At 40.6% G+C, this 15,294-nt stretch overlaps 3 protein-coding genes across 4 annotated transcripts in view; 1 reads left to right on the forward strand and 2 right to left on the reverse strand.

The window, feature by feature from the left end:
* Positions 1-3,676, reverse strand: part of tmem266 (transmembrane protein 266) — a 33,383-nt gene extending 29,707 nt beyond the window's left edge. The window contains exons 1-2 of the mRNA XM_023287790.3: positions 3,034-3,676; positions 1,567-1,675 (exon numbers count right to left, since the gene is read on the reverse strand). Coding sequence (XP_023143558.1) covers positions 1,567-1,580 — 14 coding nt within the window. The 5' untranslated portion in view covers positions 1,581-1,675; positions 3,034-3,676. The remainder of the gene's footprint in view (positions 1-1,566; positions 1,676-3,033) is intronic.
* A 2,961-nt stretch (positions 3,677-6,637) lies between these two features.
* On the forward strand, positions 6,638-9,214 carry LOC111580162 (pro-neuregulin-4, membrane-bound isoform). Its single transcript, XM_023287783.3, has 5 exons — positions 6,638-6,754; positions 6,943-6,976; positions 7,084-7,177; positions 7,317-7,469; positions 7,621-9,214. The coding sequence occupies exons 2-5, from the start codon at positions 6,967-6,969 to the stop codon at positions 7,691-7,693; spliced, it is 330 nt and encodes a 109-aa protein (XP_023143551.1). The 5' UTR covers positions 6,638-6,754; positions 6,943-6,966; the 3' UTR covers positions 7,694-9,214.
* A 19-nt stretch (positions 9,215-9,233) lies between these two features.
* lactb (lactamase, beta) lies at positions 9,234-13,316 on the reverse strand. 2 transcript variants are annotated; one of them, XM_023287781.3, is made up of 6 exons: positions 12,863-13,316; positions 12,684-12,750; positions 11,053-11,243; positions 10,635-10,953; positions 10,369-10,534; positions 9,234-9,904 (listed from the first exon to the last, which is right to left on the reverse strand). In XM_023287781.3, exons 1-6 carry the CDS (start codon positions 13,214-13,216, stop codon positions 9,379-9,381), a joined length of 1,623 nt encoding a protein of 540 aa, XP_023143549.1. In that variant the 5' UTR covers positions 13,217-13,316; the 3' UTR covers positions 9,234-9,378. The 2 variants fall into 2 exon arrangements, with proteins under 2 accessions (XP_023143549.1, XP_023143550.1); XM_023287782.3 differs by having other exon boundaries at positions 12,875-13,315.
* Between the last annotated feature and the right edge of the window lie 1,978 nt (positions 13,317-15,294).

The raw sequence follows: 15,294 nt of genomic DNA on the forward strand, positions 1-15,294 counted from the left end.
AAAAGCAATTCACTGGGTCTTCAGTACCTCAGAGGCTGGAAGTGTGTGAAGACTCTTGTGTTCACTTGAACATTAGGTGTGCTTTACTTGTGGCTGTGACATTTTAGAGTTAGTAGAAGCAGCTCTAGAAAGTAAGTAAACCTGGCAAACTGTGAGGCAGCTGCTCATTCTGAATGGCTCATCATAGAAGCAGTGGGCACTGAGCGTGCAGAGTAATGGAAAGTTCGAGCTAGATGACTATTGGTTCCTCAGTTGGTAGTAAATATCTTTATATCTCAACAGCTGCTGCTTTAAATGCCAAGATTATAACAATCACAAAACAAAATGAAAATGAATTTTCACCATATGATACCTTTAAAAATGATAATAATAAGATTAACACAGACCTGGAATGCTTAAACAGATGACATATTCTAATAGCTTCATTATGCTGAAACATTAAGAGCAGCACAGCACTGGATCATGTGATACAGACGTTACTTACAGTAAATGTAAGCTGACCTGTTTCAAAGCCACTAGGTTCCTCAGGGTGTGTGATGTTCACTCCTTGTTTGCTGAATAATTAAAAAATGTACAAATATCTCCATAGTAGGTGAACAAGCTGAGCTCTGCCTCTATGGGGTTTTCATTTCCAGCCTTTATCTTTACATACACTATTTTGAATATAAACTACAGACAGATACAGAAAGATGAATTGTTGTTTTTGTGAAACATTTAAGGCGAGTTCCTTTGAATTAGTTTTATTTGAGCATCTAATATTTTCCCATCCTGCCTCCCACTGCTTCCAGAGCAGCGATGCTACAGTGTGCCGGAGAGAGGAGGAGGGGATTTACAACAGCATCGAGTCTAAGAGAGCAGGGGTGAAAATAACTCCAAAGACCTTTCTCTGCATGAGAGTTTCCCATCTGTCACTTCGCAGAGTCACCGGCACTCAGCAGCATTAAATCGTGCCTTTGTACTACTAACCAGTCGACATATTCCCTATAATATCTGATTACAGATGTTCTAACGTGGATGCGTAATCAACCATCAGCTGCACTAATGTGCCGGTCTGAGGCTCGACGAAGGTCCCTGTTGGTTGGAAGCAGCATCCTGCTCTTTGCAGAAGATGCAGCTGACTGAACCCATTTTGCATTCGCCTCTCACTCCACTCCACACTACTCCACTCCACTTCCTCCCACTCAACTCCATTCCCCTGCTCGCTCTCTTTTCCCTTCTCTTAGCCCCAACCCTGGCTGTCATCAGAATGCGGGGCCTGTCTGGAGGACCACACACAGAGTAATTATTAATAAGAGAAGATGACAAGTGAACATCCCTCCTGAATGCTAAGAGACTGGAGATGACCAGCCAGTCTTCAGCTCTCAGAAATATACTGGATGTGGCCGAGATGCGCTTTCTCACTGATCCCTGTTCAAAGTCACTCACAGGAGGGGCACGAGAATATGCAGGTTAATCATATCCTGCCACGCTGAGATTCCCTTTGCATAAGACTGCGTGTTCATAAATAGAGATTTAAGATTTCACACTCTCTCAACCATGGATGACTCTGGCGGGTGTTACACTTACTGGGTGTTGCTCATGTCGAGGTCTTGTTGCTGCAAACAGACGTCCAAGCTGAATGACCCCAAGTGTGATATGTGATTTCACCACTGTAGAGAGCTGGCTCCTACCACACCTACAGGAAATACAAAAAAGTACAAAGTAATACCAACAGAAAAAAAAAACACATCAGGCAGTAAATCGCGGGAAACTCCATTGGCTGAGAAAGATAGAGAGATATGATTGGCAGCTTCAGAAACAGCAACAAATAGATCTTGTAAGAAGATTTTTTTTGCCAACTGCTATTTTCAAGGTCAAAAATAAACATTTACTCTCAATATCATGAAACATCTATATGCAGTTGAGCAATTCAAATGCATCCAGGATTATCAATGAATAATCAGTGCTTATGTTTTTTTTTTTTCCTGAAGACTGTCTGACTTAACTCCAGCTTTAGCTACGCTCTGTTTAACTATTTTCCTGGGGAGCACTAAACTGTAATGGATTTTAAATCTCCTCCAATATACGCTCCACCCTGTGAATCAGGGGGCTGAGGAACATCACACCTCTTGCATAGCAAGTGCAGCAGGATGCTAGCTCTTTGTGCCACGGGATAGAGAGCCATTGATGTCCAAGTCGGTTCAGTGGGAGCCCTTTCCAGCTGCTTAACAGACATGTCATGACCAAACAGGAAAGCCTCCCAACGTAGCTTCAAAATGAAATCTCCACTAAGGCCAATTGAAAAATCAGCTGATGACAAGAGAAATAAATGCAGCTTCAATAATTTAGACAGTATTTCTTGGAATGTGGGGTACTGACAAAGAGGAATTGCAAAAAAAAAAAAACCCAAACCTTTGGACATTCAGAGGTGAGGAGTCAGCACTCGCAGCCACGGGAGAGTAATGTAGTGAAGCACAGCAGATTAAATGCTACTCAGGATAAATCAGCACAGGTCATTCAAGGGCTGACAGTGATACGGTGTCACTGCAGCACCCCGAAAATTTGCATCTTTAGCATTATACTCTGGAAAACAGTAAACAGTTGATGCGGCCATAAGATGTGCACCAACACCAAAACACTTTTCAGGAAAACCAAGTGCGATCAAAGATGTGTGCAGCTCTCTCTGCAGATTCTACACTACACAGCAAAGTATTTCTGGACTTTGGTAAATCCTAGTATCAGGGATATGGAATTTCACAATCAGCATCTTGAGTCGCTCCCCCTTATTACTATAAGTACAGCCTACAGTGAGTGCTTCATCAGCAGAGGTGGTTCTGCACAAACACAGCAAATTTATACTATTTCATCTCATGAACATTTGTGTTGCCGTTTCTGTGCAGGCTTTGTGCATTCGATGTGATCAGGATGCATTTGCAATCATTTCCTCAGGTAACACAAACAGTTATGATGTTTGGTGTATGCTGTTTAGAGGCCATGCAGCCTCATTCAGCACAAATATACCAATCAAACACTCCCTCGAAAAGACACACTAACCTCTTGCGTTGTCTTGCTCTACATTGTCTAAAGTGTGGTCGTGACTCCTTTGCCCTCGCAGTGATGATGATGATGATGGTAATATCTCCCTCCTCGCCGCTGCTGCTGATGGTGATGATCGGTGTGAGGAAAGCTCGGATCTTGCTGTGTGTAGGCTGCGATTACCCTGAAATCCGCGTTGGCCAAGCACCCGTATCGCCTCTCGGAGGATAGCGCACGACGAAAACACCTCCTCCGGACTGGAAGCAGCATCCTTCAGCGGAGACGACGAGAGGGGCTGTCACTGAATCAGGCGGAGAACGACATCTTCGGAGGGAGGCATAATGTGCTTGCAGGGCTTCCCCCACAATCACATCAGGGACTCCATGTGCCCGATAAGAAAGCGAAGAAGAAGCAGAGGTTCACGACCGGGAGCTGTCCAGGTGCTGAAAACGGGGATTCCAGCGGTTTACAGATGTGTGACGAGCTGCGCTGTCAACGCAGAGGGATGAGACAAAAAGACACACACAGACAGAGAATAATGTCACATAAGGCATATATGTAGTCCGTGTTCCTGTGAAGGCATCGGAGCCTGCAGACGTCCCTGTTTCTGTGCCACCCTGGAAGCGTCGACGTACAAAAACACTCTCGCTTCACTTCACCTCTTGAGCTCCAGAGCTCCTCGCGATAACAACCCACCCGCACGAAAAAATAAAAAAATAAAAGACATTTCACCAGACTAATATTCACAGAGACTTAAAGTGTTTCTGTGGCGAGTTTAATGATGTTTATTAGGCCCAGAGGAGACCTGATGAGACGTTTGTGTTGTATCCTAATATAAAGAGAAAGAATAAAGCCCATGAAACACAGAAATGCAGCATTTTTAAATGGGATTTAAAGCTATTGCTAGTAGTTTTGTAAATAATCAATAAATAAGTGGCTAATTCTTTCCACAAAGTAAAAAGTTAGCAGTTCATCAATACATGCTCATGAAGTCTTCACTTTCAGTAGAGTAAGCCTTCAAGGCTACCTTTAGAAATGTTCACTGATACTTTCAGATTTTTTTCTAAATCTGTCTTTAGGTACCCACACTGTAAAAAATAATTCACCTAATTAAATGCATTGGTTGCAAGATAAAAATAAATATTCCGTTTTTCAAATTAGATAGTTTTTAAGATGCGACCATTCTTTTGAGTTGTGTTGACATATTTGTTAGTAATTACCTCAACTCATTACTGTGACGAATTTAAACAGAAAATTGTAATTAAAGTTGCAAAGCTGGTTTGATAACTTGATTTCAAGATTCATAGGCCTTAAAAACTCTATGTTCATGCCACCAATTATTAAGCAATGGATAATTTCAAAAACTATTGATTGTAGATGAAAGACTAATTCTCCGAACTCTGTTTTGTTTGTTGGTTGAATTTTATTAGAAGTTATCATAACTCAAAAAGATTGATGAAAACTGTGATGTTAAATTTTGTTGTTGTTGAGCCTAAATATGTATTTTTAGAGTGTACTATATATGTGCAGCTAAACAGGTTCTGCTCGCTGTAATCATTCCTCATGTTCATGCTAGACAGCAAGAGATTCTTCACTAATGAGCTTCCAAAGTGAAATTAACTCAGTGTACATTTCAAATGTAAGCAAAGTCAGTAAGAGACCTCCACAGTCTGATCTAATCAAATAATATGCATACTTCCAATGCCATTTTTACAATCATTTGTTTCCCCACACTGTCCATCCTTCCTGGGCTAGGGATCACAACAGAATTTTTTATTTTTTATTTTTTGGAAGAAGACAATCGCTACAGTGGATACTCATACTTCCAGTTGAAACCTCATATTAGGTTCAGATAAGGTTTGAAATATACTAATGCACATAAAGAGGACTGTGGATTTTGTTTCATCATTTGCACTGGATCGTGGTTCTTTATTAGAAAGGGCTTTTTATAATGGGCAGTATGAACAGGAGTAATTAAAGCAAGTCAACCCTATTTAGGAGTACACTGAACACAAATTTAAATGCAGGTCTTTTCTGCCTTGGAGAAAAAAAAATCTATGTTATATTTTCCATGTAGAAAATGTTTAAAGTTAAAAAAGTTTTGAGCTCTTCCACTGCTGTCTGGTGAGGCTTTAAAGCACAATGATTGAATAGTCTGACCAGAACACAGACACTCCTTTGACCAGTGACTATAAAAGGCCCCTTAAAATGCAGCTTTACTCAAATGACACGATGCCACAGATGATAAGAGAAAGACGACGATGTGTTATTGCCCTGCTGGATGCTGTATGTCAGTTAGGGCTGTGGCCAGACACTTGAATGCCCACATTTCCATCATTTGTTATTTCAGACAACATGATCCAGTCCACATAAATGTCCACCAACTTCACCGAGCCCTTAAGGAAGAGTGGGGCAACATAGACAATCGCATTAAAGCTGTGTGAAGCATTTTTGACTTGTGATTTCTGGTCTATGACTCCACTTTTCATCTGCACATTACCGTGTCCAATATAATGCCTCCTTTGTTGTTTCATGCCCACCGTTGTAGAAATTACGTGTGCTGGAGCAACAAATATTTATAACCCTATGTTAGAAAAAATGGACAGAATTTATTTAAATATTACATGCTGCATTTATATTTTTGTTAAGAATACATGTGGGCATCTGACTATTGTCTTTGGATAGACTTGAATCTATGCTTTAATGCACATGTAATAAAGGGTTTATAGTAAATCTGCAGTTGTAAATGTTATTGGAACAATAAGCAGATTTTGGCCCAGATTTTGAGCGATAAAGTATCATCATTAGTTAAAGGATTTTTCACAACCTGGCAACCCATAACTTGCTGAAAACTTATCATCTATCTATAAAGTGTTATGAAATGATGTGTTACCATTAATAACATCATTAGTTATGTGTTACACAGCCTTTAATAATGGTGACCTATTAGAAATATTTAGCCCAATGAAATATATCAATGGTAGGCCTATGCGGAGAAGCTACCTGAAGTCTACTCTTAAAAAACATTAAGCTGAGCCGAAATATCATTAAAATCCATTCAACATCTCCACAGTGAGTGATTGTGGCCCGTGTAAACTGAGGAACCCCAGCCATTACATACCTCAGAAGACAATTTCTTATTACAAAAGCAGTAAACAATTAAAAATGGCTGCTTGATGAGTCAACTAACGGTTCAGAGCACAGAGGAGTAATTATCTGTCGGAAGGAAGTGCTGCAATGTTTTCTTCGACTATAAAAAGTTCCCACGATTCCATTCATGCCTTCTTTGCATACCAGTCATTCAGTTGTTTCTTAGCTATTGTGCATGCAGAGCTCACATGCACAGTAGGTGCTTTCCTCACCCATCCTGTGCCTGATGTCATGATCCAACTATAACTCCAAGAACAAACACAGAATTTTTCTGTATTTTATAATCACATAGACGTCAACTTATAAATGTGACTTTTTGGAGATTTTTTAAACCTCTGATATCCCACTGTGATTTACTCATACACCAGCAAATGACGTTTACGACACACACTAACAAATTACCTGAAATCAGTGGGTAGTATCCTGACATTTAACTTGCCATTTACAATGTGGACAAACTGCAATCACAACATTTTTTAGTCCAAGGGAGGAACACGCCTACATGACAGCGTCCTCAGAGATCCTAGCGTCAGTGTGACTTACCTTGAGAACCTGTGCCAACCATCAAAAGCAAGGATTTCACGAGCTGGTAAGAACAGATTTTTTAATATATTCAGAGCGAGGGGGTGATATACATATTTCACTCACTGTTTAATGTCAGTTTATGCACCTTTCAGTTGAAGAAAATGTACTTATGTGTAGATTTACTTTCATTACTGGCATCTGGAAGTTCCCTGATGGTGAGAGATTACTCAAAAATACTTCTTGTGTTCGTAGAGACGGGAAGACTAAAGATTACAAATGATGGCTGGTAAATATAAAAAAATAATCATCAGAAGAAGCAACCAATAATTTGAAAAAGTGAGAGTTCAGCTCTGGTACAGCTATCGTTCCTTAAATGTCATTATGTCTCTGTAGATCATGGAGAACTCTGTGATGAGAAGGAAGCTGCCTACTGCATGAATGGAGGGATATGCTATAAAATATCTTCCATGGATTCACTTTCCTGTGTGTAAGTTTTACAAAAAAAACAATGTTTAACTCTGTTCGAGAACAGAATGTGTCTTCAGGGAAGTTTCACTTTAAAACAGAAATATATGGGCACTTCTCAAATTTCCCTTATTCTTTTATGTCATACTGCCTCACTTCAGGTGCAGTGAGAGCTACAGAGGCAGCAGATGTGAGCACTTCCAGCTCTTTAGCTCTTCCCCGAATGCAAAGGAGGCAGGGTTAATTGCAGCCGTGGTCATTGTTGCCCTCCTCATCTTGGCGATGCTGGCTGTTGTTATCTACTACGTACGCAAGTAAGTACTTTTTGAATTTAGCATTGCCAGTGTTCCCAAGGCAACTTAAAAATAGTGTTAGGATGTGTTAGTTTGTGTTTTACATCTCATACAGTTACAGCCAGAATCTACTCTTTTAAAGCTAATAATCACTACTTGTGTCCTCACACAGAATGCTGAAAGCCAGGAAACAGAGCCAACAGAACAACCACCAAGAGTACTGGAGAGTAAAATCAAGAGTATGAACTTTCCTTTTCTTTTTAATGTACATTTGTTTACTCTTTTGTTTTTGTTGTGTCAGATGGGATGATAAAATTATTCTAAGTGTCAATTGTCTCGTTGAATGTTGACCGTTGTGGATCTGACTATGTAAGACCAACAGACAGAAAAAAAACTGCTGCCTTGACCTCAAAAGTCAAGGTAAAGAGCTGATAGCTGATTAATCCTCTCATGAGATGTCTAGATTCCACGCTGATCGCTCCAGAAAAGTGTAGTTCATTAACACAAACACAAACAGGGTGTGAAACAAGTGTGAGTGGGCGAGAATTGAATCACACCTTGTGGAGTAGCTTTTTTTTTTCTTTATCTTTGAAACACAGCTATGAAGTTGGCTTTGTTGCTACTGGAGTTAAATTACATTTCAATCTATGTGCTGTGTCTGAAATATATTTACAAAGTGTAGTTGAACCATGTAAACAAATATATGGAATGATCTGAATGTGTGATTTCTGGTTTTAGACTAAACATCCACACCAACATTGGTATATTTATGAGATCCTGACTGGCTTGCTAAATCCAACCATCAACATTTGTTTCCTAACCTCAACTTTGAACCTGTTCTTAACTTAATCCTAAATCCAATTCTGACCCTGCACCATAATTGCCCCTTGAGGTCATACCAACTGGTCAGGATGATCTCACTTTTCAACAATGTCATCACTCTGCAGATTTTAAAACTGAATTGTTGTTCTCACATATCTGAACATGTTAGAACACACTCACACAGCAAGCTTAGTGATGGAGTGTGTGTAGGAGTCTGTATAATTAGCTTATCCCAAGCCATTCATCAGCTCCCTTAAATCTAAAAACAGGGGCACAGGAGATCCCAGGGGTCGCATAATGAGACTGGTGCCATCAAATTTGCTTCAATTCAGTGAGCTGAGGAGAGAATTCAAACTTGTTGGGCTGCATTTTCAGTAGTTTGTTGGTCTTCCAGTGTTCCCCCACACTTCCTAACAATCAACTGTGGAGGGGGAAACTAAAGTTAGACAGCCGAGTTACTCTTTAAAACTCTCATCAGCATTAATGATGGGCTACAAACTCATTCAGACAAGAAAAGTCTGGATTAAACTCAAGGTGGAAGTCAGTTTGAAACACTGTCATAGGATATGTTATCTCTGATGTCAGCTCAGCCTTGAGTACATTGTGAAAGTTTCATATGATATTTTGCTTCTGGTTATTGACAGCAGTAGGTCAACACACATTTTTTTTTTCCCCCTAACCATGTCATGATGCTATGAGGAAAAATCTGGGCTTTTTAGGTAATAACATGTAGAAAATTTGAAGTTACACCATGTTTATTTTATCTATTTTGTATGAAATTTTTTTTTTTTTTCAAATTCATAAATGTGTATATAAATAGTAGTGGATTAGTGTGTTAGCTTTTTGAGAAATGCACTACTTTCTCTATAAAACTTACAAATCGAATTTGTTGGTGTCAGAAAGTCAGTAAACTGCTGCCCTCTAGTGGCATGATGGCTTCCCTACCTCGTGTTGAAATCAATATAAAATACATGAGAATCATTTATTTCATTTCCAAAAAAATTTACTCCACACAATTTTAAAAGCTGTATCAAAATTACACAAGATCACGACATTCATCTGAAATGCTTCTCATTAAAATGTAAACTGGCACATCTCTGTAAACACCTTACTCTCTCACACTTCTGGCTTTGTCAAACTCATGAGCAATTTTCAATGCCGTGCTGTTGAGTCCCACAGACTGCATGTTCACGATGATGGTGACCACTACTCCTCGTGGAAGGACGGGGGGCTGTGCTTGGTTTGTGTCCTCACCGGGCAGCACCAGAAGGACGCTGCTGGCCCCCACAGCGCCCCCTGTGTGCGACACGTAGTGCCTGCGCTTCCTGCACTCTCCGCATTTTTGCAGTCTCTCCACTACCAGCCAGGCTTGGGCGTACAGTCCATCCTTATCCCAGCTGGCTTCTGTCTTGTCAACTGGTGCCCACAGTTCAATGGCTGTTTGGGGCTTGAGGAAGCCAGGCAGTAAGCCCTCAGCATCCTTCAGGCTGGCCACCTGGTAGCTGTAGAGCAGAGCGTTACCGAAACGCAGCAGGTCTCCCACAGTGGAAAGGAAGCCGCCTCCTGCCCACTTATAGGAGTTGTCTACATAGGGGCAGTTCACAACACGTCCTCTCTTGTTGTGATGATAAAATCTGTGGAGGAGCATCAACAGGGAATATGAGCTCACGACCGGATTTTAGCATGCTGAACATAAGCCATCAAAACAAGCTCAAAGGAAAAAACATTTACAAGCTGCTACTTTGATGATACCGATACATCTGGGTCAATATATAATTGCGGGATTTTTTTGTAACATAGTTGACATTTTTTGCTGTTTTCAGGCCTAAAATCAGCATGGCCGCCTAAAACCAAACACCACAGTCATTTTTTATTAATAAGTGATTGTTTCCATAATAAATAATTATGGAATTTGTAAAGACATGATCATAATGGACATAAAAAAATACATATTTTAAATTTTAATAAAAATGTATGCAAAAACTATCCCATGGACTTCAAAAGTCCCTCAGTTATATATTGACCCATCTACTCTGGGATTAACTGTGGCTTGTTATAGAAATTTGGACATAACTTGGCACTAGTGATTGTACGCTACCTGGCACGGTGGTAAATAATAGGCTCATTCTCTTCGGGCACTGTATTGAGCATCCCCAACTCACAAAACATGTCCATCATAACATCCAGGAAGCGCTGGTTAGCAGCTCGCTCCATAACAGCACTGAGCAGGGTGAAGGCGTGAGTGGAGTACAGGAAAGTTGTGCCTGCATGTAGGAAAAAACGTGAATCTGACTCATGAAGTCATGATCAGTGAAACTGTGTAATATTTGAATGGTTCACTAAGATAACACGTATGTGCTTTACCAGGTTTGAAAATGAGCGGGTCGTCTTTAAAAAGGTCCAAAGCCTGAATGACACTTTCAAAGTTGTCCTTCAAGTAGTACTCTTCATGCTCAAACTCTTTCTTCTTCTGAGCCTGACTTGCATCTTTGCCTTTGTTGTTCTGAGCTGTTGTGGTTTTATCTTTGTTTTCTGATGAGCTCTTCTGATCCCCTTTCTCTTTAACAGGTGGCTTTAAAAGGCGCTTAGCTTTCTCCTTGTCCTCCTTCACTTTGTTTGCATCCTTCTCATAATGCCGTATACCACTTAGGTGGGACAGAATCATACGAGAGGTTATCGTGACCTTAGAAAAACAGAATGCATAAAGTGCATGAGCGCATAAAAATGAACAAGACAGGCCTGCTAAGATGAAAGAACTGTTGCATTAATTTAAATGACTTACATCTTGTCCATCAAATTGTTTCTGGGGAAACTCTGGGACATATGTCTGCACTGGGACGTCAAGATCGAGCTTCCCCTGCTCACACAGTCGTACAGCAGCTGCAGATGTGAGGGGCTTGCTGATGCTGGCAATTCGCATCACTGTTTCTGGGGTACATGGAACACGATTCTCCAAATCGGCATAACCGATCCCTGAATTACATAAAGAATTTTGACGAAGCACATAAACGTGTTGAGTTCTTGTTCCTTGAGGAATACGTTAAAGATTCCAGATAAGTCATATCAACATATTTCAATACAAGGATTCCAAAACTGTTCAGCTCCTAATACCCCCCAAAAATACCAGGCCCCTGGGCCTATTCAAAGACGAGTCTAACAACAACAAACAGCCTAACAACCATGATATTATTCGATAACATTTTAGGATATATTATATGTATTAATATGTAGGAGCAGCAGACTCACAGGTGATGTCTGTTTGTGTGTAACAAACAGCATTTAACTACTATTTTTATCTGTTGTAACAAATGTGACTTAAATATGTTATTTGTGGGACATTTCAGTAAACGAAAGAGACCCAAGGAAACTGATTCTCTTTTTTTAAAAAATCCCTGAATCTAATTTGTGTTTTAAATGATACATTCTGTACAAGACTGTTATGGTCAAGAAGTAAAACTGTCAGTGCTCTCCAGTGGACAAACTATTGTATGTAATGAAAACACGCTTCTAAATGACATCATTGCATTACTGTACTGCAACTTTTTTTTGTTTTCTGCTGGCCTGCACATCACTACAGATATATACTCTCATATTAGTGATTAGATTTAATAGAACAGTTCCTAGTTGATTCAATCTTGATTTAAACTTGAAATACACTGAGATATGAACCATTTAAGTAAATCTGCAATGATTAAATAATTCAAGAGTTGTCAACTATCAACTTATCTATGTTTTGGATAACTGATTAATCATTGTGAGCATTCTTTTAAAGAATAAAAGTCAAAATTCTCTGAATATATTGGGTGTTCTTTCCACCTCTATGACAGTAAACTGAGTATCTTCAGGTTGTTGACAAAGCATGACATTTGAGGATGTCATCAACATTTAATCAATTATTGTAGAAAACAACTGACAGACTGATTGATAAAGAAAATAATTGTTACTTGCAGCCCCTGTAACAACTGACCATGAACTCATTTCGGTTTGTTCGTTCATGTATGGTAGTAATATTAGTGTTAATTTGGTTCAAAATATCCACACACCTTCATGTCAAAAGTGGCATGACATCAGTAAGCGTCACAAAATTCAGGGCAAACTGAGAATGAAATCTGACATAAAACTGATAAAATTGTCCACTTTTACACAAGCCCTCAAAGACTTTGGGAATATCATACCAGTTGACAATATGAGCATAAAGTTAATATTGTGCCATTTTAGGCTAAAAACTGTGCAGAAGTGATAACATTGGGGGCCATATTGCTCCAGTATTTGCCCTGGTAGAACAATTTATGTCACATTTTAACACTGGGCACATGTTAAGTTCTCTCGTGGGTGAACTGTCGTAAAACTGAAGTTGTCATGTTGGAAAAAATGCAACTAGCCACATCTTTATTGGACATGACAGTCACCAACCTTCACACCAGACCTGAGCTCCATCCACTGAGACCCCAACAACCAGCCCAGGAGCCCCGACCTCAGCCTGACAACACACAGACACACCGAGGTGACGCAGGTGGCAATAAAGTTACATGGCAGATAGAAGTTAAAGGAGATATGGAAGCTGGTGAATCAGCAACAGCTCCCAGGCCTACCTCTGTGCCTACCTTTATCCGCTCCACAAGGTCTCTGCTAACTTTTATGGCTCCGCTGTATCGATCGCTCCTCTCTGCTTTGCTAACTTTATCAGCACAGGAGCTGTTGGCACTATCAGAGCTGTATTTCAGTCCGGCGGCTAAAACAAGCCCCACACCGGCGCCACATATCCAAATCGTGTACTTTGACCGGTGTTTGTAAAAACCCGAACCTCCAACAAACCGACGTTTCTGCACAAAAACACCGTTCCACTGCTGCTGCCTGGTTCGAGCTCCGGTCAGCAAAGGAGACTCCCGCAATGTCAGAAAGGTGCATTTAGTGCAAAAACGGTGAGACAGAAACAACCGTGACATCGTTAGAAATTCTGCCGCTTTTGTTGTCGACAACTGGTAGTGACGGTCCTGTGATACCCGAGGCTTCGACACATGCGCTGTAGCTCATGAAGCAAACGTATCGAGCCACTGTGCCGAGTCGTGGTTTGGTCACGTGACTCGTGACGTTTGAATCACTTCAGTGACGTTTGAAGCACTCAACTGCTTCGAATCACCTGATTGGTTCGGTTTGTTATGTGAATCACTCAGCGGGATCGAGTGTTCCGGGATAGGAGATCCCTAGTGTTGTTCATTAGGGTCCGAGCACCACGAAGTGGTGCGAGGAACCTATTGAAACCCTAGGAATTATTAGGGTCCGAGCACCAAAGGTGCGAAGACCCTATTGGAATGCTAGGGTTTCTTCTTATTATTTTTCACTCTTTTCCCGTCTTTTGAATTGCCTTTTTGGCGGCCTTATCATACCCCAAAATGCGTGAAACTTGGCATGCTCATCAGGACTGGCGAAAAATTTGATATTTTGTGGGAGTTGCGCATGTGTGTGGCAAAATAGCTCCATAGCGCCCCCTACAAAGTTGCAAAAAGTGGTCATTAGGCCAACTGGCAGAGTATTTAATCTACAGCTACAAAACTTTGGATGCATATTCAGGCCATCAGGACACACGAAAAAGTCAATCACGGCCACGCCCTAAACCCAACAGGAAGTCGGCCATCTTAAATTAGCTGTAAATTTTTTGAGATTAATAACTCAGCGGGGGTAAGTCCGAGAGACGTCAAATTTGGCCAGTAAATGCAACTCTGCCTCGTGATGAAAAGTTATCAAAATGCTCCGCAAAAGTCAAAGGGCGTGGCCATAGCGATCCTTCGCCATGAAACAGGAAGTGGTGTCTAACTCTCTTGTACATTCACAGTCATAGCGCCACCTTGTGGTAGCAGGAAATTGACATTTTTTACACTTTGATGTACTATTCTTAGCACGTTGATCAGATTCACCTCAAATGTGGTGACATAAGCCAGAACACATTGATGATGATTCCCAGAGAAAATGGTGACTCGTCGTCAAGGGGCGTGTCTGTGGCGGCGCGGCGAATTTCGATTTCTCGCCATGAAAATTGAATTATTAATATCTCAGCTGGAAATGATGCAATCCAGACCAAACTTGATGTGATGGACACCAGTCCGATTCTGAACACATCCACATTCATAAATTTAGAAATACTCATAGCGCCACCTATTGGCAACAGGAAGAAATTGTCATTACATTTGCACCTACCATTGCCTGAAACTTTGTCAAATCATCTTGAAAATTGGTCAGCTCAGTGATCACGCCTAGACGATGCCACAGTGTGAAGATTTTGACGATTCATAAAACGCTGTTGCCGTGGCAACGCATCGTTGCCGTAATAAACAAAGTACTTTTTGACAGGTTAAAAATGCTCAAATGCTCGCCAAAATTACCACACATATCTGGACCGGCAACCCATTTCATATTTTAGGGAAAGTGCACATGTGTGTTGCAAAATGGCTCCATAGCGCCACCTGGAAAATTTCAAACAGTTACTACAGCCAGTACGTGTCACCTAGAATTATGAAATTTGATACACATATGTAACTCGTCAAGACACACAAAAATGTAATTGACACCCATGCCCAAAATCCAACAGGAAGTCAGCCATTTTGAATTATATGTCATATGTTTTGACGATTTTGGGTCATTTTTAGACATTTTCAAAAGCTATAAACTCAAACAGGGTAACACTGAGAGAGATGAAATTCGGCCAGGATGTACTACACACATGGGTGATCAAAAGTTATCAAAATGCTCCGCAAAAGTCTGAGGGCGTGGCCATGGCGGCCTCCTGAACTTTGATGCTTTGCCATGAAACATCAACTGCTGTGTAACTACCTTAAACATGCTCCAATCTGCTCAATCATTTTTGCAGCAGTGAGTTTTACAGGGTTAAGAGCAACCAGTCAAAGGTTATTACTGAGGATTTTAAACAAAAACATTCAGGCAAACAGTTAACATCATAGGGTGCCTGACATGTTTGTTTTTTTTCCGGGTCGATACAGATTTTTTTTGTAATCAAGGAGATCAATAA

This window comes from Amphiprion ocellaris, chromosome 3 (assembly GCF_022539595.1).
Source record: "Amphiprion ocellaris isolate individual 3 ecotype Okinawa chromosome 3, ASM2253959v1, whole genome shotgun sequence".
Classification (NCBI taxonomy): domain Eukaryota; kingdom Metazoa; phylum Chordata; class Actinopteri; family Pomacentridae; genus Amphiprion; species Amphiprion ocellaris.

What these genes read in the sequence shown, in the direction of transcription:
- lactb (XM_023287781.3), bottom strand. Translation starts at nt 13,216, where the DNA reads ATGTCACGGTTGTTTCTGTCTCACCGTTTTTGCACTAAATGCACCTTT. An exon ending in AGCTCAGGTCTGGTGTGAAG is followed by an intron (nt 11,244 to 12,683) that starts GTTGGTGACTGT and finishes TATGTAATTCAG; the next exon opens with GGATCGGTTATGCCGATTTG. An exon ending in ATTATTTACCACCGTGCCAG is followed by an intron (nt 9,905 to 10,368) that starts GTAGCGTACAAT and finishes GCTCCTCCACAG; the next exon opens with ATTTTATCATCACAACAAGA.
- LOC111580162 (XM_023287783.3), top strand. An exon ending in ATGGATTCACTTTCCTGTGT is followed by an intron (nt 7,178 to 7,316) that starts GTAAGTTTTACA and finishes GCCTCACTTCAG; the next exon opens with GTGCAGTGAGAGCTACAGAG. An exon ending in GTTATCTACTACGTACGCAA is followed by an intron (nt 7,470 to 7,620) that starts GTAAGTACTTTT and finishes GTCCTCACACAG; the next exon opens with AATGCTGAAAGCCAGGAAAC.